The following is a 27,775-nucleotide window of genomic DNA, read 5'->3' as shown; positions in this document are numbered from 1 at the left end:
TCACTTGATGTCGCAAATCAAAAGAAAGTGGACTGTTACTTTTAGTTGTGAAACTTTTGTATCGTCAGTCCAATACCAATGAGTGACCTGAACATACTCAAGTTTTAAACTATCAGGGTGCGAAAATAAAGTCGCACGAAGCGGTAAACTGGGGCTTGATTCGTTCATTAAGTCAAGCAAACAGTAGCTGAAATTGGTATTTTATTTGAGTATACCGAAAGGAATAATAATTAGAGTGATTTGAGAGACATGCGCAAATATTGGAGAAGAAGGTTTTTTCGCTTGGGAGATGAATGTTAGTCTGACTTTAAAGGTTTGCCAATAATATAGAAGGAACTGATATCCATTACATTGGCGAAATAGTGTTGTTAGACTGAGGTTTGTTGCTGAGGTGAAATGAAGGGTACAGTGAAAAGGCAATTTATTTCCTTCAAAGCTTGATAATAAAAATAAGAAAGATATGATATATAGGCTATATGTCCCAGAAACAAACTTTTCTACGTTTGTAAGTAACGTCTGATGGATAGACTGAATTAGTCGATAAGACTATGGACAAATCACTTGTTAATTATTCAGTTAAAAATTCTCACATGGTGGATATTGCCTTCAAAGGTTTGTTCGTGGGTTTATCTGTACATTAGAAAGACTTGCAATTTTGTGAATAAAGTTTACCCTATTTTAACTCGCCTGCAGGAATGTAAGCTTGACTTTAAAATTTAAGATAACAGCAGTTGGCTTTTGTACGCTGGTGGCTGACCTAAATTCCTGAAGCCTGACGCCTCGGAATTTAACGCATTGGATCAGATAATTGCACTAGATTACTTACGTGTGTCTCAGTTCGTTCGTTCTCTGTTGTAGACTTTCCAGCCAATGCAACTTGGTGGAAAAGAATGAAGCTATTTCAGTCAATTATGTTGATATCGTTTCTAGTACTGACCGGATTTTGGGAACAAGGTGAGTAATTTGCTCATTTAATGATTATTGCAAAAAGGTTAGAAATAAGTCAAACGACTTCTAGGAAATAGAAGTAAAGCAAGTTATTGATATTACAAAGCCTTTATAAGGTATTTGGAAAGTTTGCCAACAGCTTCCTATTTATTACAGCCAATTTTATATGTATGTCTATATTATATTTTATAACTATGATAACATCTTCCAATGCCACGAGCTAGCATATTTTGAAATGGTTTAAGACTAGCTACGTGATATGGAATGAGTTGGTTGTTTTGCTTTGGCATGTTAAATAGCCAAACCATTCCTCTTATTTTGATTCGTTTTTGCATTATTTCACTGTTTTGTGCCAAATAGTGTTAATAGTGAGCGCAAAAGAACTGAAAGGCAGGACTACCCTGTACAAAGTGTACATCTTGCGCAAGTAATCTTATAAACCAAACTTGCTGATGAAGTAATATTATACCTGTTTCTTGTATGTAGTATCAATATACGTGTTGTGCACTCTATAAGTAATGTCGTTTATTGCAATCATGTTATCACTAACTATATTTTTCCTTTATGATTCCCCGCTACACCACGCTACGTGCAAATCCCATGACGAAGTATGTTACTTATGTGTTGCTATAATTTCGAGGATAGACCTATACTAGATTATGTTCGTGTTTCATGCGGTAAGCTTGTAAATGTAGTTATTATTTATTTTTAAGTGGGTTTATGGAGAATCTTACTTTAGCTCATTATATTATAATGGCAATCACGAGATCCCAGAACTACACCTGAGCTTGTCAGCAAACGTTTACCAAATTTGCTTGATGTGGCATGGATGACTGCACCTATGCTATACGAGCCCGAGGCATTTGAAACCTGAGATAATAGTTCTCATTGCAACATCATTCCTTGAGGTGTATGAAGTGCTTTCATCACATCATTGAGAGATGTATTGTTAAGGCATTTTTACCGACGGTACAGTGTGCAATCCACTGCTAAGATGCCTTTTTAGCCAAATTGTAAAGTTAATAACTGCGTTCAGAATAGTAGTAGTTCAACGTACGTTTTCTCACTTTGAAACAAACCCTTGTATTTTGTAAAGTGTTATTTCCTTTTGCAGCTACGCATCACACACCATGGAAAACTACTATATTGATGTTCTATAAGACAGTGTTCGTTCTAAAACTGTTATCAAAAATATCTGGTCCGATCCTGGTTGATCTTTATCAAAAGATTTGAACAATAGGCCTTAAATTGCCCACTAGCTGGTCAAATAGACTTCGCGTTAACTTTTACCAAAGAACAATGGAGAGCGATTATTTGTCTTTCGTATGTTTGAAATGAAGCTTTATACCAGCAGATATCTTTATATGATCTTTGTTTTCGTATAACCTTGTGAATGGTCCTTATTGTGTTGTTTTCTTGTGTTTGATGAAAACAACGCAAATTTTAAAAGTTGAAAAAACCTATTCGCTTTAGTTGGTGCGTGAAATGTCGGAATGAACTTTGCCAGGTCATCTCTTACGCGGTCAAGATTGAAACCGTAAGATTTACTGTATTTTCTCTCAGCACCGTTTTCATGGCTCAGTGAAGTGTAAATTTCTCCCGTTTGCAGTATATACTGAATGTGATTTGTCAATTTAAATCGAATTTCAGACAAAGGTTATTTCTATGGCATTTTTTTTCACAATTCGTGGTCTGAATTTACTGATATTTAAAAACGCCCCATACCCGTTTCGATAGATTTCGAAAATCGATATTTGAAGCTTTGCGTTTAATCCTACACTACGAAGTACATGTCACGTAAAGGAACGTTTAAAACTTTTGTCACTATAGCCTGTGTGGACACGGTCGCGTAGCTAAATCAATCTACAGTACTACAAAACAAACTGAAAGAACTTAAAGTATATATTTCGTGTATAGATTGCGTTCTGTGTTATCCATCTCAATTTTTTCAGTATAATTATATAAATTTCTTGAAATCATTTTGATTCATAGTAAGCGTTTTTGTTTATCCTAAAAGTTTTATACAAATTTTTGATATTTACATTGAATGAATAAATCAATCCTTAACTCATATTTGTCCAACTTTTAATATAAGTTAGGGTTTACTTATATTTTTTTAAATGATTAGGTAAAAATCCTAAGTTCCATAAAAGCCAATATTTATGTTAATTTATCTTGTTAAATGCGCAGATATAGGCTTTTCTGGTGGTAGCTATGTCTATAATAGATTTAATTATCTGGCTCAATTTAGATTTTTTGCAAGATACCTGATTTTACATTAGGATTTGTTTTGTCTATATAGGTTCGTTAGGGGATAACTCATTGTCAAACTATGCAAGACTACACAGTCTCGTGGGTAACGATCGCCACCCTAGAGTAATACGTACCGTTGAAAGTGAAAGGTAAGTATGATAATGAAAACTACTTCAATTTGTAACTTAAGCTATTGTCAAAATATTGGAAAATATGAAATTAATACTAAAGGAATTTGAAAAACATTGCTAAAAATCTTCGTTAGGTTTCTTGTTAAGGAGTTTGAATTATCCCGGTGTTGAGATTAAGACGTGTAGCTTACATGAATGACTTGAACTAATGTGAGCAGAATATCCTCTTGAACTAATACATATTGTATGGTAAATTCAGAGCGATGGATTTCTTAATTTCAATTTCAGTATTTTAAGGCTGCAATTTTAGTTCACTATGTGTTCTGAGCCTTAGCGAATCTGTGCGATATTCGAATAACTTGTGTTCTTATAGCATTTTTCCGCTTAGGGCTTAGTGAGTGTCAGTTAGAAGTTATCTCATCAAACTTAACTCAACCCCAGACTGCTTTTTGCTTTACAGCTTACACAAATTCAACCGAAAGAATCTTAATCAACGTTTTGCTTATCTTTTGTCATACAATAATTTAACCACCTTTATAGTACTTTATCATTTTGTCGTTCTTTTTGTAGCAGGCCTCGTATCCGTACTTTTAGTGATTACTGTAGTTGTTCCAGTTATTCAACAGTTGAAATTTTTGTCATTTATATTGTTTTTTCATTTTAGGTCATCACGTGCTGTGGATGGAAATGCAATGGGTAGGTTTCAAAAATTTCATTTCGACATTCTAGTGATCTAGTGCACACATCGGATGTGCTGCTGCTTGCATGATGTATTTTTCGATTTTGGTTCAAATGCGATACATGTACTGTATTACTGTACGTAGTCTACTTGGTTTGGAAACGTTTTTAATTAAAATCCTTTTTTAATTTTATTGTGGTCAGGTTAATGAATACTATTATGAGTCATAGCAAATGTGCTGAAAATACGTGCATTAGTCTTTTATAGTATGAAATTAATCTAATACAATTTTAAAATTTGATAATTGGTATGAATAAACTCAAATATAGTGATGGACGTAAAACGTGAGCCGCAAATCCTATTTTGGTGGAGAAAATTTGCAGTTAACTCCCTGTCGATTGTCAATTCAGTTGATTTCAAACTTCCATTTGTTTGGTTTGATCGTTTATATCCAAGCGGTATTTGGTACTTTGAAGAACCAAGTTGCTGTTTCTTTTTGCTGCTGTGACCATATGTTGCGGCCGTCTGCTTGGTTTCAGTCGACTTAGTCACATCGTTGGTAGTAGAGATAAAGTCAATTAGCTGGTCTATCGTTCGTGCTGGTGGTAAACCATTTGAGTCATATTTAGTCTTCATTATCTCCTGTGTTATTTTTTAACCTTTACAGTACGGTATGTGTTTTCCAATGGGTTCATGTTTTGAGTCAAATTTGTATTGATACTTTTTGGTGCACGGCAGATGTTTACGTACATCAGTGATTCTCAAACTGTGCGTCGTTTTAGTTTTCCAAGGGCGTCACACAATAATTCTGTTTCGTAGTTAACCTTACATCAGCTCATAACAATATATAATTTCGTCGCACAATAATTTACTATCTCCTGGCACATGAATTCGAATTCTCCCAAGATTCGATAAACTTAGCGAAAGCAAGCCAGCCCAAACATCACATCAAATGACATTTTTTATTCATATTTCATTTTTTGTTATATCATATTTCTTTTTTTTCTTTTTTCTTTTTTGGACATTCATATTTCTTTTTTTTGTTGCATCAATAAATACAACTTTGATAATAAGCGTCTTTATGAGATTCTTACCGCTGGTGCATCGCAAGTCCAGCAAACTTTTCCAAAGGCGTTGCATGAAAAAAGTTTGCGAATCGCTGAGTCGTACAGGAAGGCCTCGTGTGGGAAGTGGGAACTATAACACTCCTGATTATGTCTCGCTGGCAGTAGCACTAATACATTGTATATGACTGAGTAGTAGCTAACTAACTATCTACAATGAAGTATTTCCAGCGATTCGGAAACCGTCTCTCAGATCACTAGGTAGTTGAAAAGTATAGTATTGCGCTTTTTGCTACAGTCATCTTTGTAGTCAGACTTTCGACCATGGTAAAGTTTAACTTAAACGTTAAACGCCAACATTGCTATCAATGATCTGAATCAAAAGCTGGCTATGAGAATCAAACTTTGATGTGACAAAAAAGAAACTTCCAGGTCTACATTGATTATTTTCCATTGTTTAAAAGTAAATAGTTATCCTGGCTAATGCACTCAAACTGTGTCGCATTTCGTTCAAAGCGATCAAGAAATATATTGTAATATTAGACACATTGTGCTGACATCAGCATTTCATCTCAAATTTTTCAGCTTGGCAAAGTCTTATGTTTATTGTATGCGTTTGATGTTATTTTTACAAAAAAACAAAACAAGTTGTCATAAACATGTCCTCGCGACGATATATCGTCGCGTATGCACTACGTATTACTAATGTATTTGTCTTAAACTTATCAAACGTTTTAAAATAATTTTTTTATATATTAAGTAATATATAATCATTGTAAATTTTGGACACCATAAATATTGTCAATATTAAAATTATATGCTATCATTTTCGCTGTTTTTAGATGATATGCCTAATCTTGAATTGATTGAAAGAATGCAAAATGAGACATATTTCTCTGGAGAGACCGCTACTTTGAGATGCAAAGTATCGGGTTCATCGAGTACAAACATTACTTTCACATGGTACGATTTTAATAAGGTTTGCATTTTGAGGAGGTACCAATAATTGTATCTAAATCATCAGGTATCTAATCGATGTGTCCGTTATTACTTACATACGAATAGGTTCAAAGACAATGTGCTTGTCGAAGATGGATTTCAGAATCGCGTAAAAATCAAACGTCGCTCATGGGGATCACGGCTGGTGGTTGAAGGTTTGTTTACCTCCGACTCAGGAAGATACCGTTGCGAGGCATCAAATGGTTATCGAAGAGTGTATACCAGCGCTTATCTCCACGTATCTTTTAGTGCGTATACATTGTTTATTGGTTACGTTTAGTATTATTAGAAGTGTATACTATAATGGAAATTATAGGCACCTAAGTTTGATAAACAGAGTTGCACATTATTGCACAGTTTACTATGTATTGAGAATACCAATAATTGAAATTTAATCGTTATTAGTGTAAGATCGAATTTAGCACTTTTGTTATTCAAGTTATGAGAAACACGCTTGGGCATGAGAGATTTTATAAACTGGTATCCCCCCCAGGGCCAGAATGATGATTCCTTCATTATAAGACCGCTTGTTTTGTATATTATTGAAAGATTTAAAAGTTTTGGTTTAAAAGTTCAAAATTTTCTTGGTAAGCTAGGATTAAATATTTCTTCAAAGACCTTCCATTGAAACTATACTGTAGAACGCCATCGCCATTTAAAAGTATCCATGTTTGCGTTTGTTTAATTTTAATACAAGCGACTTGTTACGAGAAGGTATTAAGTAGAATACTTCAGCATATATATATATATATATATATAAAACAAAACATATTTACAAAGAAGACAATGTCAATCCAAGGTGTAATTAGCCAACGCAATAAAGATTTTGATTGATGACGTTTTTTGCATTATCCTGCTCACGTTTGCGTAGTTCACGTCTCATCTCGTATTAATTATAATTAGTCATAATGATCAGGGTTATTACTCAACCAAATGCAATTAACATAATCTCCGGAGCTCTTACATTATCTCTGTTCATGCTATATCAATGTTTGTATAGGCTATATTTACGTTGGACTGTTGGTTCTATTGGATATTGATAGTTGTCTATTAAATGTTTTATCGCTGCTATTTTACAGATCGTCCACCACCGGTGGAGGAAGATGACAAAGTCTTGTAAGAGGATTACGATTTTTAAATCATTTTGCATGCTAATGTTTTATCAAATTTCTGCTACGATATTATTGGTAAAGGAAAAAATCGTTGCTTTTTCAATTCGTTGTAAATTACATTGAAACTATTCTAATAAAGCTATTTTGTTCAGAGATGCTATCAAAGGAAACTGTGAAAAATATTCGGGTTTTGCTTGTAAAAAATATCTTGGTGAAAAAGCCGTCTATGTCGAAGCCTTTCAGATCCAAAGCGAAATGGAAACTCAAATTAAAAGCGCACTGTCTATAATTTGTGAGTTCATACTTTTTGTTATCTGATTGTCTTCTCATTTGTAATTTAATTCATTTTTGCAGCCAATATAGAAGGAGTGTCTTCAGAGTGCCAGCGTTATGCTAGAAAAGCATTCTGCTATTTTGTTTTCCCACCTTGCGCGGCCAAAGAAAACGGAACATCAGTGGGTGATCCTTATCCATTAAGCTTGTGCAGGTCGGATTGCCACTTACTCAAGCATAACGTTTGTCAGAGTATATTCTTTGAATCAAAGTCGTCGGATTCAAGCAGTTTGATATCGGTAAGTCTATGCTAAGCTGTTCGTTACATTTGTATTGTACGGATAAGCTACGGCATTTCACAACATAATGTAGGTCGCTTTGGCTTTGGTTGTTTCGTACTTAAAATGTTCACCTATATACTGAATGATCATACTAAGTTTGTACACCAAATTGCTTACGGTCGATACAGTGTTTTTGATTTGTAGGATATAGTTAACTCAGCCGATTGTGAACTGCTACCGCCAACTACTTCAGCAGTCCCACAGTGCACTAGCATTGGATTGCCAAGCGTTGTCAACCGTCATCATAAATGTTACAATGATAGCGGTGAGAGCTATAGAGGTACACTAAGCGTGGCGTCTAGTGGGGAAACCTGTCAACCATGGCCTTCAGCAATGCTTTTTAAGGTACAATTCACTTCGTAAATGAACAATTCAAGTAATCCACCTGTGTTTGTCAAACTATGGAAAAAAGTGTCGGATATCCACTTTGCTACCACAAAAGATATTTAGTTGTTACAATACTGAAATGTTTTGCAGTATCCTGAGTTATCTGGTGGTCATAATTTTTGTCGTAATCCTGGGGAACAGAAAAGTATTCCATGGTGTTATGTTGATAACGACTTAAAAAAGAAAGAAGTTTGCCAAGTTCCATTTTGCGGTAAGAAAACATTTTCTCTGTTTTGGTTAAGTGTTATGTAGAGCTTAAGCGTAAGTAATTTACTTATGCTCACGCATCTGGTTGTAAACAATATATTTAACTCTTCGCCTTATTAATGAATTTTATTTATTAATTATAATAAAACGTATATACTTATAAGCGTTATTAATTAACCTAACTTACATTAATCAGAAAGTACTAACACAGGATAATGCTATCTGCATGTTTAATGGAAATCATATTTCTTTCACCTTATGGCTGATTTATAACATACATCGCAATTACTACAGCAAGGCCAGACGTGCTGCTCTGACAACAACATATTGCATCATTATCTGGTTAAACAAACTTACTTTGCTTTGATAGATTTTTCGCAGGATGGAAAGCCTGATTTGATTATGATTTTGATACCAACTGTAAGCGTTCCACTGCTTCTCGGTTGTTTTGTTCTAGTATTCTGTTTTGCGTGTAGAAACCGTAAAACTAAAAATCCATCACACACAAAAGGAATACGAATGGATTCAAAACCGCTTTCGTCGAAAAAAGTAAAGGACGGAATATAATTTAAACAGTTTTGTATTCTGTGTAGGATCTGTGAATACAGGTCCTAAACTAACTCGGTCAACTTTAGCAAGATGGGTCTGTATGGTCACTTAACTTTCGTTTTATGCATGCAGGCAAAGGTCCCAGAACTAAGTGCCAACGTGGTACACGTGATTGGGGAGCTTGGTGACGGAAAATTTGGCAAGGTTTACAAAGCCCACGTACTCAGTAACCTTCATTATTGTCCTAATGAACCGGTAATTTTGTCTTCATTTACTATTTTCGACTGTAAGAGAAATCGAAACTACCTATTCCATACAAAATACTCATCTGTCAATCAAGGAAATTCCGAAGAGATATACTAGATAGATAAGAGATATAGATATACGAAGATTTTTATACAAAAATAATTTTAGGTCGCCGTAAAAACGCTCACAGATCGAGCCACATCTGCCCACGTGCAAGAGTTCCAGAAAGAAATGGAAATGTTTTCTGAGCTTCAGCACGCAAACATAGCAGCATTAAAAGTAATGGGCACGTTTCATGCAAGGTTTGTTAGCTGAGGTATTATAAAAATCTAAATACCCATTTTGTTAATTACAGGCTGTAGTTATTCAACCAACATTGCGTTGTATGATATTTGAATACACGAATAGCGTTGACTTGCACGAGTATCTGGTTCTCCATTCTCCTCAAGCCGATTTTGCTAAACCGCCAAGCAGCGCAAGCAGTCATACATCTTCTACGATAGATCATGCTGATTTCATTCGAATGGCCATGCAAGTATGCATTTTAAGTATAATAGTAAAGTAATGTAAGTGTAGGGAAAAATAAATGAAATAAGCAATCCTTAAAGGGAAAAATGCCTTATCTACTTCAATTTTGCTGTTATATCATCCATATCATGTACATGGATAGTTTGCATAAATGTAGACACATAATCATATCACGCTATCACACATATCATGGTAATTAAAATTGTTTAGGAAATCTTCTAAAAAGGGTTTTTACCCCATGGTTAACAAAATAGGTGCACTGCCACACTTCATCCCATTAATATAAATTACAAACAACATTAATTAATTTATTTGTAATGGTGTGATTCAGAAAAAAACCAATATACAATCTTTTAGATAATTAATTTTACTAACTACGATGTGGTTTAGTAACTTGCGCCAACAATTCATTCCCAAAGACCAAACGCAATTTACAATAAAGGGAATATAGAAATCTAGCTATTTGCTCGGAAGGTTATTTTTCCAGACGCAATAGGCTGAGAGCCATGAGATGGTTTGTGTCAGGTGCAAGCCGTTACTATATAACTTGCTGTTTGTATCTCTCCATACTTGTTGGTTGCACTCGCTTTTAGGCCTCGTCGTAGCGTTTCTGAACTAAAAAGACCAAATCTTGTCAACAAGCAATTGAGCCTAGATTAACCCTAAATCGGTAAAGCAAGTTTTCGTTTACTGTAATAGGTAACCTGATGTATGACATACCTCAAACAGTATAGGTGACAAAAATTGTGCCTTTTCTGTATACATCAGCAAATGCTTCAAGATACAATAAATACTAAATATTCCCACTCATTCTGGCATACAATAGAGATCTTTGACTGAAAAAATATACATTTAATACATATTTGAACTAAAACTAAAATACCAATTTCCATGGTCAACCTCAATGACCAAGGCTTCGAAATTTTGTAAGCGAAACGAGAAGCAGAAATAAAAGAAATATGTTCTTGTATTCATGGTCATACCCGTGAACCTAACGCCGCAGAAAACAGGGGTACGAGATACCCTATGCAATGTCCAGAGGTGGGTAGTAGCTCGGTAGTATAGCACCGAATTCGTTTTTTCAAGAAATAGTCGGTCCTGGTACTCGGTGCTTTTAAAATGATTACTTCAAGTTTTCGAGGAGTACGTTTTTTAAAACTTCATTTTAATTAAAACTTAATGCTAATTTTAGCACTTTTTGTTCTTTTCTTTATCTACAAATGTCTAATAAAGTCGCAAGTGTGAGCGGGGTTATAATATCGGCAAAAATTGCACTTGCAACAGGATCCGCTGTACAAAAAGTACCGAACTACTTTTTTGAAATAGTATGGGAACCGTCGGTACATTTTTTGCCAAGTACCGGTACCGGTACCGTTACTGACGGTACTTACAGAGTACCGACTGCCCACTTCTAGTAATGACTCTATATAGATCAACCTGAAAGGTAGTTACGGGGGTAACATTCCCGTGCCCAAGAGGCCCTTCACAAGTCAGGAAGGTAACTAAAAGAGATCGCTTGACTTTAAATAAATTGAAGCAAAAAATAGTAGGGTATGAGATATCCCAGGTTCCCTACTAGGGTTACGACAGCTTGGAGATACCTTGCCTTAACTGATGGTTAGATGTTGATTAATATTTTTAGCAGTGCGGGTGTGCTACCTGACCATACTATACTTTCTACCATCTCTCATGGCGCCATTGTTTGCTTTACTGTCCAACGGAAGCTGCCAGAAGACATTATGCGGCTCGCAAGAATGAATTTCTTGCTGCTAATCGCTGGTAACACACTCAGGTGATATCTGCAAGAACTGGTCAGGGAACTACTTGAGCAGTTTTAAGCACTACTGCTCAGGTAGAGGTTTTACTCGCTGACGCCGCAGTGCAACTGGCATAATGGCATAAATAACTCCCGGTAATAATTATATAATCATAATCAATAATTGGATAAAAGTACTTTGAAGGAGCACACCCCAGGCAAGGCAGTCGTTTCGTTTTCTATACTGAAGAGCTTATGCCAGCTTGAAATTTCAAGAGTGCAGTTCGGGTTCAAACTTTCCTACATAGATGCTCTAAGGCTAGGTGCTAGCGGTAGGCTACATCATTGACCGATCAAATCGCACCCCCAAGTATGCCGTTTAGGTTTGGAAAGGAAGTGTTCTGCTGTTGACTTGGATGTTGAATTGTCGGTCTGCTTCTCCATTGTTTAGGACAGGTGGAAAGCGGCACTTACAGCCTTTGTATGACTCAATTGGCCAATAGCACCCACGAATTATCAGCAGATAAACCACAGAAAACCAGTATTTTTAAAAATTGGATACCTTAAAGTTGTAAAACTGTGTAAAAAAGAAATATAGTAACTTTCGCATATATATCCTCTGCTTATATAGCACGGGTATAATGTTAAGACATCGAACTGAAGGCACATCCTTAGTTAACCAATTATCTGATTTATCATTTGAAAAATAGGTAGGGGCCTTTAATCTGACCTTTGTTCTCTAATATTTCCCAACATCTATGAATATAGTAAAATATGTGTCTTGAAATAACAGCATAATGTAACATAAGGTAATATAAAACCAGCCAGTATATTTTACTCGTCGGTGTTAGAGTGATGAAATCCTTGTATTATAACCGTCGATGCTTTCTCAACTTAGGTTGCATCAGGAATGGAGTATCTATCATGCCATAATTTCATTCATCGTGATTTGGCTGCTCGAAATATATTAGTATGCGGTAACATGGAATTGAAGATTTGTAATCTTGGCGTCGTACGAGATTCCCATCTTTCTAGCTATTATAGATCACCGCAGGGTGGGCAGATGCTGCCAATAAGGTGAATTTATACAAATTTTAATAATTTTATGATGGGCACTTCTGATAACAAATTTCCTGTATTTAAGCAATGCTTTTTACAGATGGATGGCTCCTGAATCCTTGCGCTGTTGGCAGTTTACTGACAAAACAGCCGTCTGGTCATTTGGCGTTTTACTTTGGGAAATGTTCAGTTATGGATTACAGCCTTATTGTGGATACAGTAATCATGAAGTTTTAGATATTATTACTCGTCACCAATTGCTCACTTGTCCCGACCAGTGCTCGGCAAAGGTTTATTCACTCATGCATGAATGCTGGTCCTCCCAACCCGCTAATAGACCACAGTTTAAGGTTTGTTGCGTTGCTAGAAGTACAGAGCAACTTGCCAAAGTTAATTACGCAAATGATTTTTTATTCATACCGAAAATTATTGTTTTAGGATGTTCACGCCAAATTAGTTGGATGGGATGGGACTAACACTGCGAGAATGACCTCACAACTAGCTCAAGGAATTCACTGTCAATTGACCAATGTAATGAGAGAAGGAGAAAGTAATCAGTACATTCAGCATGGCCAGCCAGCAACAATGTGATAAGATATACTTTTTGTAGATGTTAAAAAAAGTATCATTATAGACATAAAAATAATTTGTTTGCTTAGAAATAAATTGTCAACATTCGTTTACAATATAATGAAGGAGGGTGTAAAACAACAATTAGATTTTCTACGTCACGGCTTACTGTTTTTAAAGTGAAAATGGAATATAAACAGAACTACAGCGTAAACTAGTAAAAACTACCTTGCTTGTTAGAACTATTAGACTGGTTTGGTAGGCTTTTTAATTAAGCTTGTCAATGTATTAGTATTCTAAAGAAAAACTGTAAAGTTTACTAACGTTTTTAGTTACTCTTTTCTACTTGTGTATACCTTCTAGGGTGAATAACGCACATGTGCAATATTCTGCTACTCCCGCTACTGGTTATATTGCAATGTCCCCGCCAGGAGCTCCGCACACGAGTCCAACATCACGTTTGTACCATTCTCCAGGAGGTCTGACTTCTGCATCATCTGGAAATAGTGGGAATGTATTTCCACCACAATATATCACAGGACAAGCCAACCAACCTTTAATTCCAATGCCACTTGTTGGAAATGCGCTTCCTCCATATCACCCGCAAAATGCTTTGCCCTCGTATAGCAGTGGTCCCCAAAGTAAGAGCAGCGGAAGTGTGGCTTCATCCGAACATAACCAACACTTTCCCCTCCGCGTGAACCGTCTCGCTTCCCACCCAGAAGTTCAGGAGCCAGCTTACTTACCTTCTACTGGCCCAGCATTTATTCAAGACCGCCGGCATGGACAAATGTCCGCAGCAGTGGCAGATCAACGGCAAGATTTGATACGTAGTAGCGATCCTTTTATTCCATCGTTGAATTTTCATGATGGGAACGCAAATGTTGAAAGTAATATTTACCAAAACACTGGAGAATCTGTGGAACAAAATCCGGTTACACAACTTCGTATATCACGATCCAACAGTGGAGTGAGGCCTGATGGTCAAGTGCCTTTGTCTGTTTATCAAGAATCTTGCAAGCAAATTGGTAACGAAAACACTGACGCGATTCCAGACTTAATGGTAAATGAAAAACCAGTTCTTGCCCCCAAGCCCCCAAACTATAGTGCACCGCAAGGAAAAGAGGTGACTTTTTCCAATTCTCAAGAACGAGCAAGGTCTCCCTTACGAGAAAACAAGAATTATCCGGCACGACCTATACCAGGGGACTCGATTGGTGTTAAAGCCCGCTCTTGTGACTCGGGTCTCCCAAATGATGATCTGGATCCTGATTTTGAAAGCGAAGGAGCGGATAGCCATCGCCCTTTACTCACTTTAAAGTCGGCACTTTCTCCGAATCGACCGACTAGCAAACATCTCGGGGAGCCATCGGCATCTTCTCACACCACAGCTAAACTATAGCAAATAAAGAAGCTTAACTAAAGACATAATAAGTAATTTTTGTCTTCATAACACTTTGTGAAAAGCTGTGAAGTAGAAGTTTTCAACCCTTTTATAGTCGTGGCCCACGTATGTTCTGTTAAGTCCTGCGTGAATTGGTTAAGAAATTGATAATTATAATTATAATGGAACGGCTTACTTTGCTGTCTAAAAAGGTCCGTCTCAGGTTAATTTCGAAAACAAGACTAAAATTTTTAAATGTGACATCTGAAATGAAGAAACAGACTTGAGATTTTTATAAGATGGATAAGTATACTCCGGTAATAAATATATTAATCAATGAGCTATAACGATGTGCCGCTTTGTTTTTATTTTTGCATTTCAAACGAGAAACAAAACAGTTCATTCGGAAAACGAATGTGTCTTAATGCTTCTTCATCTGGAAGGCATGACTTGCAATTTTTTAAAAAGCTCTGTGGCCCGCCTCAAAATGCCCCATGCCCCACTGGTTGAGAACCGCTGCAATGCGAAGCGTCTATACGAAAACGTTGGGAACACTGGAGTGCTAAACAGCTTTTTCGTGAACAATGTCCAAGGTTATACAGCGTACAGCAATGCATTTTATAATACATTACGTATTTTACGTTTTTAGATTAAAGTTGAACACTCATTGACATTGCTTAATCCACTATTTTAACAGATTTTCTCATTAGTATAGAGTGATTTCTTTTTTAATTTTGTAGACATGTTGTTGTGCTATTCTCGCGTAACAGTAACTGCCTAGTTTGTTTTATTCATGCATACTCTTTACCGTTTTTTCATGGGTAAAGCTATTTATCTGTATTAGTAGAGTTTGCATAATGTTGAAGTGTGTGAAACTTTCCACACTTTTTACGATTGCTGACGACAACATTTCAACACCAAATTAAGTAAAACCTGTTTTTATTTGAAATGTGCTCTCAACAAAACCTTGGATACGGTGCAATTTCCTGGCAGCTTTCTTTTTAACTAACGAATCTTTTGCGCATTTGTTAAGAAAAGCAGATGTTGTTTTAACAAAGGTTTTATTAAACTGTTATGATAAAAAGTTAGAAGAATTTTTTATGCATTTTAATTCAAGAAAAAATGCCGGTAAACATGTTTAGAATAAATTTAAAACCATTAGCCTACCATTAAGCTGACTATAATGACCAAAGCAAAATCCAATAAGGAATATTTTGAAACAGTTCAAATAAAGTAAATTGTTATCGTAATGTTATTGCTACTGTTAGTAGAAAATCTTTACACATAGCAGTACTGTATCTTCAAAGCATTGTTAATTTAAGAAAAAAAAACAAACTTTACGCACAAGTGACGAATCATTAAAACTGGCATGGTAAACAGATATAACTGCAACATATTTGAAAGTGCAGTATTGTGAGAAATGAAGCATAGTTTTGTTTTACATTTGGTCACAAATTATGTGCTTACGTAATGTTTCTCGGCAATTGTGTTCTTCGTCGCCATCACTGCCATACCACATCACTTTTACCAAACCTTACCCCATATCGTAAGTGGCCAACATTAATGCTGATGTCACTAGAAGACACAGATAAACTGTTTATACAAACTTTCGCGGCGTAGCACCTCGTACCGGTGTTTGATTAGGAATTCTTGGCGGACGACCCATTAAAGGGGTTTTCAAATCAACAGCATGGTTGTCAACGTCTTCCGTAGGGAGACCGGAGTCACATGATGTTGCTTTAATACTGGTAGTGGACATGTCGGATGAATCAATTTCTTGGCACGGTGGAGATGGTAATTTTATGTCAACTGAGTTCGCTTGCTTGTGAACTGGATTTGTGGTCACTACGAGATTGTTAAAAGATTCTAGTGGAGGTGGCAGTGATCTATCACGTGGATAATAATCTTCATTCAAACCATCATCTTCGTTTTCAGCTACCTCACTAAGCGGTCGATTTGATGGGCCAGAATATGAAAGATGACTTGGTGATAAGCCTCCGTAGCTTGCATTATCGAGATGATACCTGTCATTGTTGGTTGACCGCGGATGCTGTACTGGCAAAAACTGGTCTCTCACTGAGGATGCGCAACTGCTGCTGCTACGGCTATTATGGGAACCTGGACCAGAGATTGACTGCCCATGTCGTTGTTGGTTCGCTAAGTTGTTTTGATAGTTTTGATGACTACTTGCAGAATACATATTACCCATGTGCAAGGAACTAGGCTGACAAGCAGATTGATAACCCGGTGGAGCAAGTGAAAAAGACCCACCTGTTCCATGAGATGAAAAATACTGTTGGGTAGATGTGCTGACGCTTGGTGGAATAGGTGGTTGTGCTGTAAACGTAGACGAAGACAAACATTGAATAGGCACAGAACCACCATATTGGGGAGGCGGAGAGGGTGTTGATCCAGTCGGGCCAGAAACGTTAGAACTAAAAGTTATTCCACTGCTCCCACCACTGCAAAAGAATATGAAATAGTGTCAAAATGAGAAGTACAAAACTCGTGCCCAAAAAGATAGGACAATCATGAAAAAGGAGCAAATACTAAAATTTAGTATTTTTAAGTCACTAATGAAGGAGGAGCACTATCGAAAAAACTGACAAAACTCATGTTTTGAATAAAATAGTTTTTAAAACCAATCTTATTTAATTTACATTCATAATAAAGGCAAAATTCAATATTTTGTGAATCGTTTTTAACATTTGATGACGTCATTTAGTCAGTCGTGTATCAAACATTAAAAGACGATTCAGGAAATATTGACTTGTGCGTTTAGTTTGAATCCAAAACAAAAAAGTTTGATTTTAAATGACTATCGTTAGTCAAGGTATCAGTTAAGTCAGTTTTTGCGATAATGCTTCCTAATTGATGACGTAAAAATATGAAAATTTAATATTTGTTGTTTTTCCATGATGGTCTTATCTTTTTGGCCACAACTGGACAAAATATTTTCGATCAGTGTGCGTTACACATTGAAACCTGCGAGTGCAGTGTTCAGTGCGACAATGGGTGAAAATAAATAACGACTAAAAGGAAATAATTGCCTACATGAGTTGATAAAAAATTTTCTATACTCACATGCTGCTAGGCTCGGAAGTATATTGATTATAAAGTACGCCGCCTTCTTTCATGACGTTAGTCAGTTGTCGATGGATCCCATGGGCTAAGTGAGATGTGATCTGAGCCGTATTTGTGTTATCCCATCCTTGAAGCTTTCCTCGCAAGTCCTGCCAAAGTAAAAGCAGTGTATGTGCTTTGACTGCATATTTGTACTGTGTGCTGGAGACACAGCCAACCAGACCAACCGTCACAATTAGGGGTGACATTTACTTACCTTAAACTGAGGCCTTTGCACTGGACTAACTACCCAACACTCTAGCATAAGCGAGTATATTCTTGCCGGGCATTGGTCGGGACAGGTTAAGTGTTGTGGGCTAGCAATAAGCTCTAGAACTTCTTGGTTGCTATATCCACAATAAGGTTGCATGCCGAAACTAAACATTTCCCACAAAACAACTCCAAATGACCATACAGCACTTTTATCGGAAAACTGCCAACATTGTAATGATTCTGGTGCCATCCATCTAAAACCGTCACAAAACAAGTAATGAAATAAAGTACTCTTAGTAACAACAGGCTTAAAATACCATCGTTATAATAGTTAAGGAGGCTAAACTGTATTACCTTATTGGAAGCATTTGTCCACCTTGCGGTGACCTGTAATAACAGGAAAGATAGGAATCACGCACAACTCCAAGATTGGATATTTTTAGCTCTAAATTTCCAGAGACTAAAATATTTCGAGCTGCTAAATCGCGATGTATGAAGTTGTTGCTTGTCAGATATTCCATACCACATGCAATCTAAAATAAACGAAAAAGTACTGTATGCTTGGTTTCAAAACGTACTTTTGAAACTATTACAGTTTTTGTAACTAATAAATTAAAGGGTACCTGTATTCCCATTCTAATGAAATCAGTGTGATCTATAGTGGATGAAATATGACTGCTTGCGCTACTTGGAGGTTTGGCAAAATCGGCTTGGGGTGAATGTCGGACAAGGTACTCGTGCAAATCAATGCTATTTGTGTATTCAAAGATCATACAATGCATAGAAGGTTGCGCTACAACTGCCTGCGCATGTGGATTAATTATTATAAGTTAACGCGTGTAGTAAATATAAGACAGAGAAGTAATATGCATTATATGTTAGGAAATTAACTGTAAATGGCTTTAAATACAAACATAAACTTTTAGACTACGAAACATAAGCGTCTTCACCTTCAAACAGGAAACATTTTCATGTTGTATTTCTGAAAAGATTTCGATTTCTCGTTGAAACTCTTCAAGCTGAGATTGAAGAGAACTTTCTCGAAGTGTTTTAACTGCAACCTAAACAAATACCAGTTTTATTGACTTCTGTAACAAAATAACAATTCACTGAGTACTCACCGGAAAACTTGTACTGAATTGAGGGTTAGGCAAAATTTTAGCTTTGTAAATTTTCCCAAATTGTCCTTCTCCAATATCCACAAGAAGATGAACACAGCTTGCGTTTAATTCAGGAAGCTTTGTCTGACATTAAACATCAAATATTGAAACACAAAATATTTTCAAATAAAATAAGTAGTTGAATTATTTTTTCTTTCTGCTTTTTTCTACCTTGCGCATTGCTATCGTCGTCATGTCCACAAACATTCCCGACGTCGGCTTACTTCGGCCATTTTTCGTCAAAGTACGATTTCTCTTTCGGCAAAAGCAAAAGGCCAAGGCAATGCAACCAAGGATAAAAGGAATTGCTATACTAGGCACAAGTATTACCACCATATCCGTTCTTTCTGATGGTTTTGCTGAAATATCAAAAACAATGTGGCAAGTTTTTCAATTGTATTAGGAGGTATAAGTGCCAATATAAAAGACATGATATATAAGCGCTAAATTATCGAAATCATCACTGAATTTGCGATAAAATTGGACACATAATCGCAAATATTAGGACCACTTAATAACACAGAAGTTTGATTTACTTGTCAATTTCTTGTATATCATGTAATAAAACTAATTAATTAAAAAAAGAAATATATATGTTTACCGCATTTTTTCACCGCGCACAATTCCCTTCTGTGAAGACCAATATAACACCAAGGTCCATCCATTTTTCCTCCAGGGTTACGACAGTAGTTATGTGCGCCAGCAAGTTCTGGAAACTAAATATTTAACATTTAAACTGTAAGGTTACCATAACTTTCAACTTATACTTGCAACTTCACTGACAGCAAATTGTTTAAACACGAGAGACTGGTAGTTAAAACTATATAAACGTACTGCAGGCATCATGCTTTCCGGCCAAATATTACACTTAACGCCTGATTCAGAAACAGAAGCTTTGCCTTTGTACGAAGTTCCTGAATCGTTATAACAAGAATGACCAGCGCTACCAATAAGTGGTAAATCTAGAGATGTGCATCCTCCATCAACAGACTGAAGCATTGGAAGCTCTGTACAATTTACCTTGAAAATTTCCTGTGATAAACACAATATTTTTGTATGCTAAGGACAACTGTATTGCGAGGATTATATAACTCTACAAAAAAGACATAGAGCCTTTTATAAATTATCAAGTTGTGTTCATTAAATGTTAGACCACAAAGCATGTTTATAAAAACGAAACTATGAATATGGACGATTGGACGTATGGTGGCAACAAATAACACAAAACAAAAAATACCTTCAGCAAAAAGTCATTTTCGCGGTTGTTGAATTCGGCTCCACATACGTCGTACTTCATAACTTGACAATCAGTTCGGCAAAGCCTTCTGGGTACAGCCTTTTTATCACCGTCTACATTCGTGTATCGGCATGATGGAAATATGTATCGGCACAAAGCGGGAAAAGCAAAAGATTTGCATTTTGTGGATACTTTATTTGTTTCGGCTGCAAAATATAATATTACACTTGAACGTATTACAAAAAAATACATCACAGATTACATTTACTACGACAAAAGAGTGCTTTTCACCACTGAAAAATATCTTTTGCTTACTTATATATTGCAGAACATCTTTGACTCCTTCTTCTGTCATAGTTTGTGGAACAAATGGGTAGCCATATATAAGTTCTTCCTTCAGCACTGACTGGCAAGCCAAGCCGGTATATTTTTCACATTTGCCTTGAGGTAATTTTCTAGCAAGCAATATAACATCAGAATTTACATTAAAAGTTGATGGTTTTACTCAAACGCATATGAGCTAAAACGTAAGTTTAATATTAATAACGCTAATTTAAGGTAGTATAATAAAAGAATGGAATAATACAAATCACTTTACAACCAATACTCACGGTTGATTGCTAGGGACAGGTGGCATACCTACAACAAAACGCTTACATTATACAGTATACTTTCAATACAAACATGCAATTAATTATACACACTGAGTAAACGTTAGAAGCCATAAGCAATAGCAAACACCATCGTAAGTGACGAGATGTCTGGAAAATGTCAAAATAAAGCTCTTGCTCTAGGAAGCAATAAGGTGAAAAACGTCATGTCACTTTTTGATAAGTGACGAACTGTAGTTTGCAGGTCCGTTGGTTGTTCAATCCTGTTGTCCTCGTATTTGCTTGTAGTCAATACAATTGTAATATTTGAGGAAGGGGGTTAATCATGCGTAAAGAGTTTTCTTTTAGCTTGATCTTACACCACATAGCTTACTTACTGAAAGATACTTTCAGGTAAGCACTTGAAACAACTCTCCGGAAGCCATTGGACGCCTCACATCGATACCATCCAGTATCTGACGTGAGAAGATATTTTATTCTTAGTCTAGATCCATTTGGTTTATTTTGAATAGAAATTCGATTGTCATCGTCCCGTGAAATAACTCTGTTGTCTTTATACCTAAGAACAAATTCTGAGTGAAACATTAAAAGACGGCCAAAAAGCGTTTACTTTTGTCAAAATCGTCTTTTTCGTTCAGCATGGTCGACGTGCTAGAACCGCGAAAACGGACGTGGTAGTGGTACTGTATATAAACGAATTAAATTTTGGAGACGAAACAACAAGGATGACACAAGCATGACATGAAAGCTAAGAAAATAAAGCATAATATTTCACATTGCCGTGACTAAATTAACATATTTTAAATACATAATTAAACGGTATGTCGTTTAATAGCGTGCTATACTTTTCCGGCCACAATTAAATTGATTCAGTAACTTTGACCGCATTCATGTTGGATAGAGTATAGAAGGTAGTTTCCGCCCATTTTAATGAACCTTATCATATCTCATTGAATAGCACGTTGAATACCATGAGTTTATTACCAAGTGTACTCCATTCTATTATTCGGCCATCCATCAACTCGAAGTTTGAACGTTACACGATCTTCCGAAGTCAAATTTTGACTCTTTAATTCACCAGTGATGCGCAAGAAGGTAGAACGGGACTCTGTTAAAAACAAAAAACACTGTTTTATAACGTGATTTTGAACAGACATTCATTACTTATTTCACTGAAGATATATATATTTCAGTATCCATCCCACACATGGTACCATTTTTAATGATACCCTAATCTAATGGTACCTTTATCTAATGGCACTATGGTATCCTTTATAACAGTATAAAAACGTTGGAATAGCGATCTACCAACAGATTCAATAAAATGGCATTATCTTAGAAGTGGCTGTGTAAACTTTGCGAAAAAAGTAAAATATTCATAAAGCCTGGGCATATTGCGACTGAACTCAGACATAGTGGTAGACTTATCAAGTTACAGGCTATTATTTCAGTGTTCGGCAAGGTGTTTCAAAAGAACACCAAACTTCAACTTAAAAATTATATCTTCCATTCTCACAATATTTTGTGCAATAGGCTACATCAAGTATTTGCGTAACAATGGAAATTATTTAAAGTGATTACTTACGCACTGAAGCAGAGTTACTAATTACGGAAACATTTTAACTTATCTTCGTAAAAACGGAACCGAAAACACAGAACAAATTGGTAGACTGGAGACTGTACCCGCAGATCTAGTTATTATTGTCGTCGTGAATGGGTAATTACTGCCCATTAGGCTTTGGGTACCATCTTTAATCATTAGTACATGTATGTTTAACGGCTTTAAAGCTTGGAGTTAAATGTTTTTCGAGTACACTTCAGTGAAAATTAGTCACCTACTCCAGAGTCCAGACACTAAAGGAACAATCTTGGTTGTTAACTAAGGTCTCATACCAACCAAAAAACATCTTGAAAATAATGTTTTTATAGTTACATCGAATATCGAACTCCACGCACCAGTAACACTGGGTTTGTTTTCGAAGTAGCTCTTTCAGATTATGATGAATAATGTGCTTTATTCCAGTATTCAGCTTGGGTTTACTCATAACATCTCTATTTGAAAAGGTTAAAAAAAACTTAAAGGAAAACGTATTCAATGCGTTATTCGAAAAGAAAAGCCATTTGTCATCGAAGCCTAAAGAGATGTTATGGAACCAAAACGGGTATCGGCTATTGAAGAGTTTGAATAACAATTAACCGAGCAACGATACGATTTTGGCCAATATGCGTTCGCATTTACAGAGCAAAACCAAGAAAACAATGCAAATTATTCTATAAAAGAAGTGAATTAACTTCATTTCAATCAGCAATTTTGGCCAGTTTTGGTCGACCCATGCATTTACGTTCACTTACCCATATCCTTTTCACTTTGGTTTCCCGTCTGCGAAGCTGAGCTGTAGTACAAAGGTAAACAATGCAAATAAAAAATTGGAAAAACTCTGAAAAATCATTCAACGTAAAGTGGTACATAGTTGAAATATCATCCCTCGTTTTGCTAAAAGGTAAAATCTAAAAAATGTTTCATTTTTTGTGTATTACATATTTAAACACTATATGGGTAATAGATTTTCAAGATATTATATAAACAACTTAAAATAAGATTGTTGTTCAGGTAACGAAAAAATACAAAAAAATGTCTATACATACCTTTGATCGGTGTGTGATTTAGGATTTCCGTTCTCTTTTGAATGAGTTTTTGTCACATCTGTTATTCACACAAATGTTTTAGAAGAAATTGCAAAAACGTGTATGATTATGTTTAATTATATGTTTTAAAAGTTTTACAAACAGTAAAACCTTAGAACAAATGTCGGTAATTGCAACAACCTACGCAAAACATCTACGTTTAAAACATATCCTCTAAGTCACTATGAGATAGCTTGTTAACGTCATTTGCCCAAAACAAATGTTGGTTTTGGAAAAAGGTTTGCTGATAACAGGCGGCACACCAAGTGGGTCAAACCTTCAAAGTAAGCAATTTTCAATAAAAGCTTATGTATACAACATTAATCGTATTGCGTGTTTAATTACAAAACCATAGGTGCTACCGAATAAACATTGCAGCACAGAAACGCTGTCGAGAAAGCAGAATAAATTTGTTTGCTTAGTTATCACAAATATTGCTTGATATTCCTTTCTAACAACAGAAATATAAGATTGAAAGATAACGAGAATGTAAAGATTTAAGTAAGGTTTTGCCAGTTGAAGTTTTGTTAGAACAAATAGGAGTAAATTCCTTTTAAATTTATACAAACTAATCACTCTTCTCTAAACTTACGAAAGCTATCTGAATTTTGGTTAAACTTACATTTTTGTTATATTACTTAAATGTAGCTTGCTATTCTGTCTTAACTAGAACTTAAGCTAGAAAGTAATAATCAAAGCATTAAAATAATTGAATTTGGAAGACTGATAAAAACGTATTTCATATCCTCATCCACAATTCCTAAAGTAACTTGGTTGCGTTGAGTCATACTTAGGTTGTAATCGGTTCGGTCGAAGAAATGACACTACAAAAACGTTAACTTTACATGTCAGCTAATCAGCAGTTTGTTTTTAAACCTGCTACTGCTATTATCACAGTACATCTTGATTCAGGACATGGCGCAGTTTCAAGCAACTTTCAAAAGACAAAAATTTTTGACAAAAATACAAAAGTATAATCAAAATTAATCACAATTCCCTTATCAACACATGTTCAAAACAGCTAACAATAACCAAGGGGCTCTGAAAGAAAACGCTAGCTTGGCAGTAAAGCCGGTTTACCGTCAACGTTTTTACAGATCAGTCAATTATTATTACCATAAATAGGATGACTAGTTGTATTAAATATTATAACACACCTGGGTGCTAATCAGACGTTCAAGGTTTTAAGGGTTACTTCTGGTAAACAGACAAGTTTAATCTATATATCAAACAGCAAATTTAAAATTAATCAATTATATGTTTCTCTGACAAGTAAAACGTCTTTAACACATTTATTTTTTGTAATGACATCTTGTTAAACGAAAGCTATGATGAGTGTTAGCTAACATAACGAACCAAATGGAAAATTTTTTGTGGCATATGTTAGCACAATTTTTTTAACAGCAGGTTCGTGGGCGGTCAAGATAGGTTAATCTCCGATTAGTGACAGACGAACGCAATTCACGATAATCCCGTCAAGCAGCCGCAAATCAGTCATATCATTGTAAGTTTAGCATGCACTATAGCAAAGCATTAAATGCGACGCATTTTCGGTTTTACCTTTCTCTATAAAGTCAATTTTATTCTATTTAACTATATTTATCTCTTCATACATACAAAAAGACAAAAAAGTTTTCGTAAATCATGTTATATGTTTGCAAACATAACATAATATAATCAATGTGGAATAAGCGGTCTTTGCAATATATTTACTTAGGTTTGTTAAGTTCATTATTTTCTACTTTTTGTAACAGATAAGTTTTGTCGTTATACCTTAATATTACGTGATTTGGCTAACAAATGTTTTCACCATAGACAAAAAGGTATGTAAAGGTAGCAATGAAAACATTCCTAGTTAGCCCGAAGCTATGAACAGGAAAGGGGACTTGTGATTTCGTACTTAAATCCATAATATGATCAGACCACGAAGGTATTGGGATAAAAGAAAAACGAATTCTGCATATTTGATGAAGACTTGTTTGTCTTTAAAAAATAAATAAAGAAACGGTTAAAAAGCATTAGACTGCTAGCTGAATAATCATATTCAACAAGACCACAGCACGTCACAACAACGTCATCGGCCAAATGGAGAACAAACGAGAACTAACAGCACGTTATACCAATTTACACTACCAAACCGCTAACGCAAATAATGGTAAGTATAGATACCACAAATGTTAATTTCTGAAAGGAAACGGGTGGAAAAATAGAGCTTATCCACTTGGATAATAAATTAGAACAAAGCGTCAAAAGAAAATAATGTTTGCATAAATCTTGTGACAGAGCTAAGTCCAGTAGAGCAATACTATATGGATTTTCTGTAAGATTGTTTGCTGGTCTACGCAGAAAATTAAAATGTAGTGAATCTAAGTGGGATTTTCATTTACAAAGGCTAAGAGAACTTTCACATGCTATCGTATTGTAAAGTACACAAACTGTGTATGATCCAACCAATAAACAAACAAAATATTATTTTCAGACAAGTTATTTGAGCATCTACTGTTAGCGTCTGAGTGTGTGAGAAAATGTCTTGAAATTCCACTTTTCCTACTATTGCATGCTCCCTATTTACTTACTTTTGTCAATGCAAATTTTATTAACTAGGATGCGTAACGTAAACTATACGAAACATGATGTCAAATAGGTCCTCAACACGAGGAAAACGTGTTGTCGATCAAACGATATTTGGCGAAAACACAATCAAGTATACTGCAGGATTATCTTCGGCTACATAGTGGGTTTAGAACGTAACTGCTGCACCTGTTACTTCAAAACATTGATTGCGCGTGGCTTGATGTGATTGCTATGATACACAGCAGAGTGTGACGAATCGAAACAACAAATGCGAACACTAGATTGTGCGGGCGCAAGTAGGTAAATATAGGATTAAGGTCAATTTGCCATCCTGTTGCATGGGCGAAAACAGATCACACTAAGAGGCAGTTAAAATAAATTAGAGTCTAACCTAACAGTATAACTATACAACAGTAGTTTTAGCTGACAATATTCTATCAAAACTATAAGGAAACCAAAATGTTTCTGGTTTAAACTGCGACAGACTCACTGGGGTTCTGTTAATTTAGTTCAGTGGAAATGATTACAGCAAGATTCATGAAACATGCAACAAGTGACCTCATACAGACATACAGTAACATCAGTTGTCAAAATAGAAAGACGTAGTTAATATAGGCTAGTCTAAAAACCATACCTAATGACAAGAAGATCATCATCATCAGCCAAAATTCAGTTTTTACGGAATTCATGTTTGTTGCCGAACGGATCGATCAGGTCTCTAACTGACAGTGTTAACCAACAGAACTTCACAAGTAAACACTTCACTTTTATTTCTATTGCTACTGATAAGACACCCAGCTTATAAATATCTGCAGAAAAAAAGGAAATCTGTCTATTTTCTATTCTAAAATCTATTTTCAATCTGCTTTATTTTAACGTAGTTTATTGTCTTGTGATGCTTACTGTCACAAAACAACACATTATAGTTGGCTAAAAAAGAATTATCTAAACGCAGTACTTGACTATCTTGCATCTTTTAAAACACTGCGGCAGTAGCTGAATACAAAAACCAACGTTCTCTGAAGCAAGTTTATATCATGCTTGACTGAAACTAAAGTTAGTCAGTTCGACTTCAACCGCGTATCGACTCGTGGCAAGGCATTTTTGCTTACGATTGACAGTGCTACTTACTTCTCTCCCACAATTGAAAAAAATGAAAAAAGTTGCGCGATCAAAAAGGGCCTACCTTTTCTCGTTTCAGCCGTGCAACTAACTGCCCGGTTCATTTTTCACAAAAATGACCAACGAGATAAACAAAAGGAGATCTCATTATCGACAATGCCACTGGTAAAGCTCCATAGAAACCGTCACGAGCCAGCACATCTACCCGCTAATTAAAATGTGCAAAAGTAAACACACTTTTTAAAATCTGTTCTAATAGTTCCTGGAAAATAAACCTTATTAGCTGTTCTGAGTCATTAAATATTTTGTTTTAAATAATAACACCCAATTAGTCGTTCGAAGCAGCTTCGTCTGGCGCGCTAAATAATGATATCGGCTTAATATTGATGAATAGAGTGGTTTAACTTTGTACCGAAAACAACTAAAGGATATCTATTGAGTATAGAACGTATCTTAGATAAATATATACATTATATTTAAAACGCAGGCTCCTTTTATTTCTAATAGGCTACAAACAAAAGCACAACAAAAACTAAAATGCCTGTTAACAACAAATCAGCATTA

At 35.7% G+C, this 27,775-nt stretch overlaps 2 protein-coding genes across 3 annotated transcripts; one reads left to right on the top strand and one right to left on the bottom strand.

Moving 5' to 3' along the window:
- Positions 1-359: 359 nt before the first annotated feature.
- LOC143458932 (inactive tyrosine-protein kinase transmembrane receptor ROR1-like) lies at positions 360-15,571 on the top strand. The gene is made up of 19 exons (XM_076955843.1): positions 360-612; positions 859-954; positions 3,251-3,350; positions 3,997-4,028; positions 5,918-6,038; positions 6,141-6,322; positions 7,154-7,190; positions 7,339-7,478; positions 7,541-7,758; positions 7,945-8,145; positions 8,278-8,398; positions 8,765-8,943; positions 9,076-9,198; positions 9,358-9,468; positions 9,545-9,724; positions 12,372-12,550; positions 12,633-12,882; positions 12,971-13,119; positions 13,466-15,571. The coding sequence occupies exons 1-19, from the start codon at positions 549-551 to the stop codon at positions 14,502-14,504; spliced, it is 3,522 nt and encodes a 1,173-aa protein (XP_076811958.1). The 5' UTR covers positions 360-548; the 3' UTR covers positions 14,505-15,571.
- On the bottom strand, positions 15,409-26,894 carry LOC143458933 (inactive tyrosine-protein kinase transmembrane receptor ROR1-like). 2 transcript variants are annotated; one of them, XM_076955845.1, is made up of 19 exons: positions 26,724-26,894; positions 23,477-23,534; positions 23,183-23,223; positions 21,815-21,938; positions 21,208-21,389; positions 20,831-20,858; positions 20,535-20,674; positions 20,220-20,425; positions 19,817-20,014; positions 19,584-19,698; positions 19,154-19,341; positions 18,944-19,066; positions 18,773-18,883; positions 18,446-18,625; positions 18,177-18,355; positions 17,827-18,076; positions 17,571-17,719; positions 16,758-16,948; positions 15,409-16,643 (listed from the first exon to the last, which is right to left on the bottom strand). In XM_076955845.1, the coding sequence occupies exons 1-19, from the start codon at positions 26,776-26,778 to the stop codon at positions 16,084-16,086; spliced, it is 3,078 nt and encodes a 1,025-aa protein (XP_076811960.1). In that variant the 5' UTR covers positions 26,779-26,894; the 3' UTR covers positions 15,409-16,083. The 2 variants fall into 2 exon arrangements, with proteins under 2 accessions (XP_076811960.1, XP_076811959.1); XM_076955844.1 differs by having other exon boundaries at positions 15,409-16,948.
- Positions 26,895-27,775: the final 881 nt, after the last annotated feature.

The sequence above is a fragment of the Clavelina lepadiformis genome, chromosome 5 (genome assembly GCF_947623445.1).
Source record: "Clavelina lepadiformis chromosome 5, kaClaLepa1.1, whole genome shotgun sequence".
NCBI lineage: Eukaryota > Metazoa > Chordata > Ascidiacea > Aplousobranchia > Clavelinidae > Clavelina > Clavelina lepadiformis.
The sequence above is the reverse complement of the archived record's forward strand: the minus strand, read 5'-3'. Positions and strand labels throughout refer to the sequence as shown.

What these genes read in the sequence shown, in the direction of transcription:
- LOC143458932 (XM_076955843.1), top strand. Translation starts at nt 549, where the DNA reads ATGGACAAATCACTTGTTAATTATTCAGTTAAAAATTCTCACATGGTG. An exon ending in GACCGGATTTTGGGAACAAG is followed by an intron (nt 955 to 3,250) that starts GTGAGTAATTTG and finishes TTGTCTATATAG; the next exon opens with GTTCGTTAGGGGATAACTCA. An exon ending in CTAATAGACCACAGTTTAAG is followed by an intron (nt 12,883 to 12,970) that starts GTTTGTTGCGTT and finishes TTATTGTTTTAG; the next exon opens with GATGTTCACGCCAAATTAGT.
- LOC143458933 (XM_076955844.1), bottom strand. Translation starts at nt 26,778, where the DNA reads ATGAATTCCGTAAAAACTGAATTTTGGCTGATGATGATGATCTTCTTG. An exon ending in CGGAAAGCATGATGCCTGCA is followed by an intron (nt 19,699 to 19,816) that starts GTACGTTTATAT and finishes TTAAATATTTAG; the next exon opens with TTTCCAGAACTTGCTGGCGC. An exon ending in AATTCAGTACAAGTTTTCCG is followed by an intron (nt 18,884 to 18,943) that starts GTGAGTACTCAG and finishes GTATTTGTTTAG; the next exon opens with GTTGCAGTTAAAACACTTCG.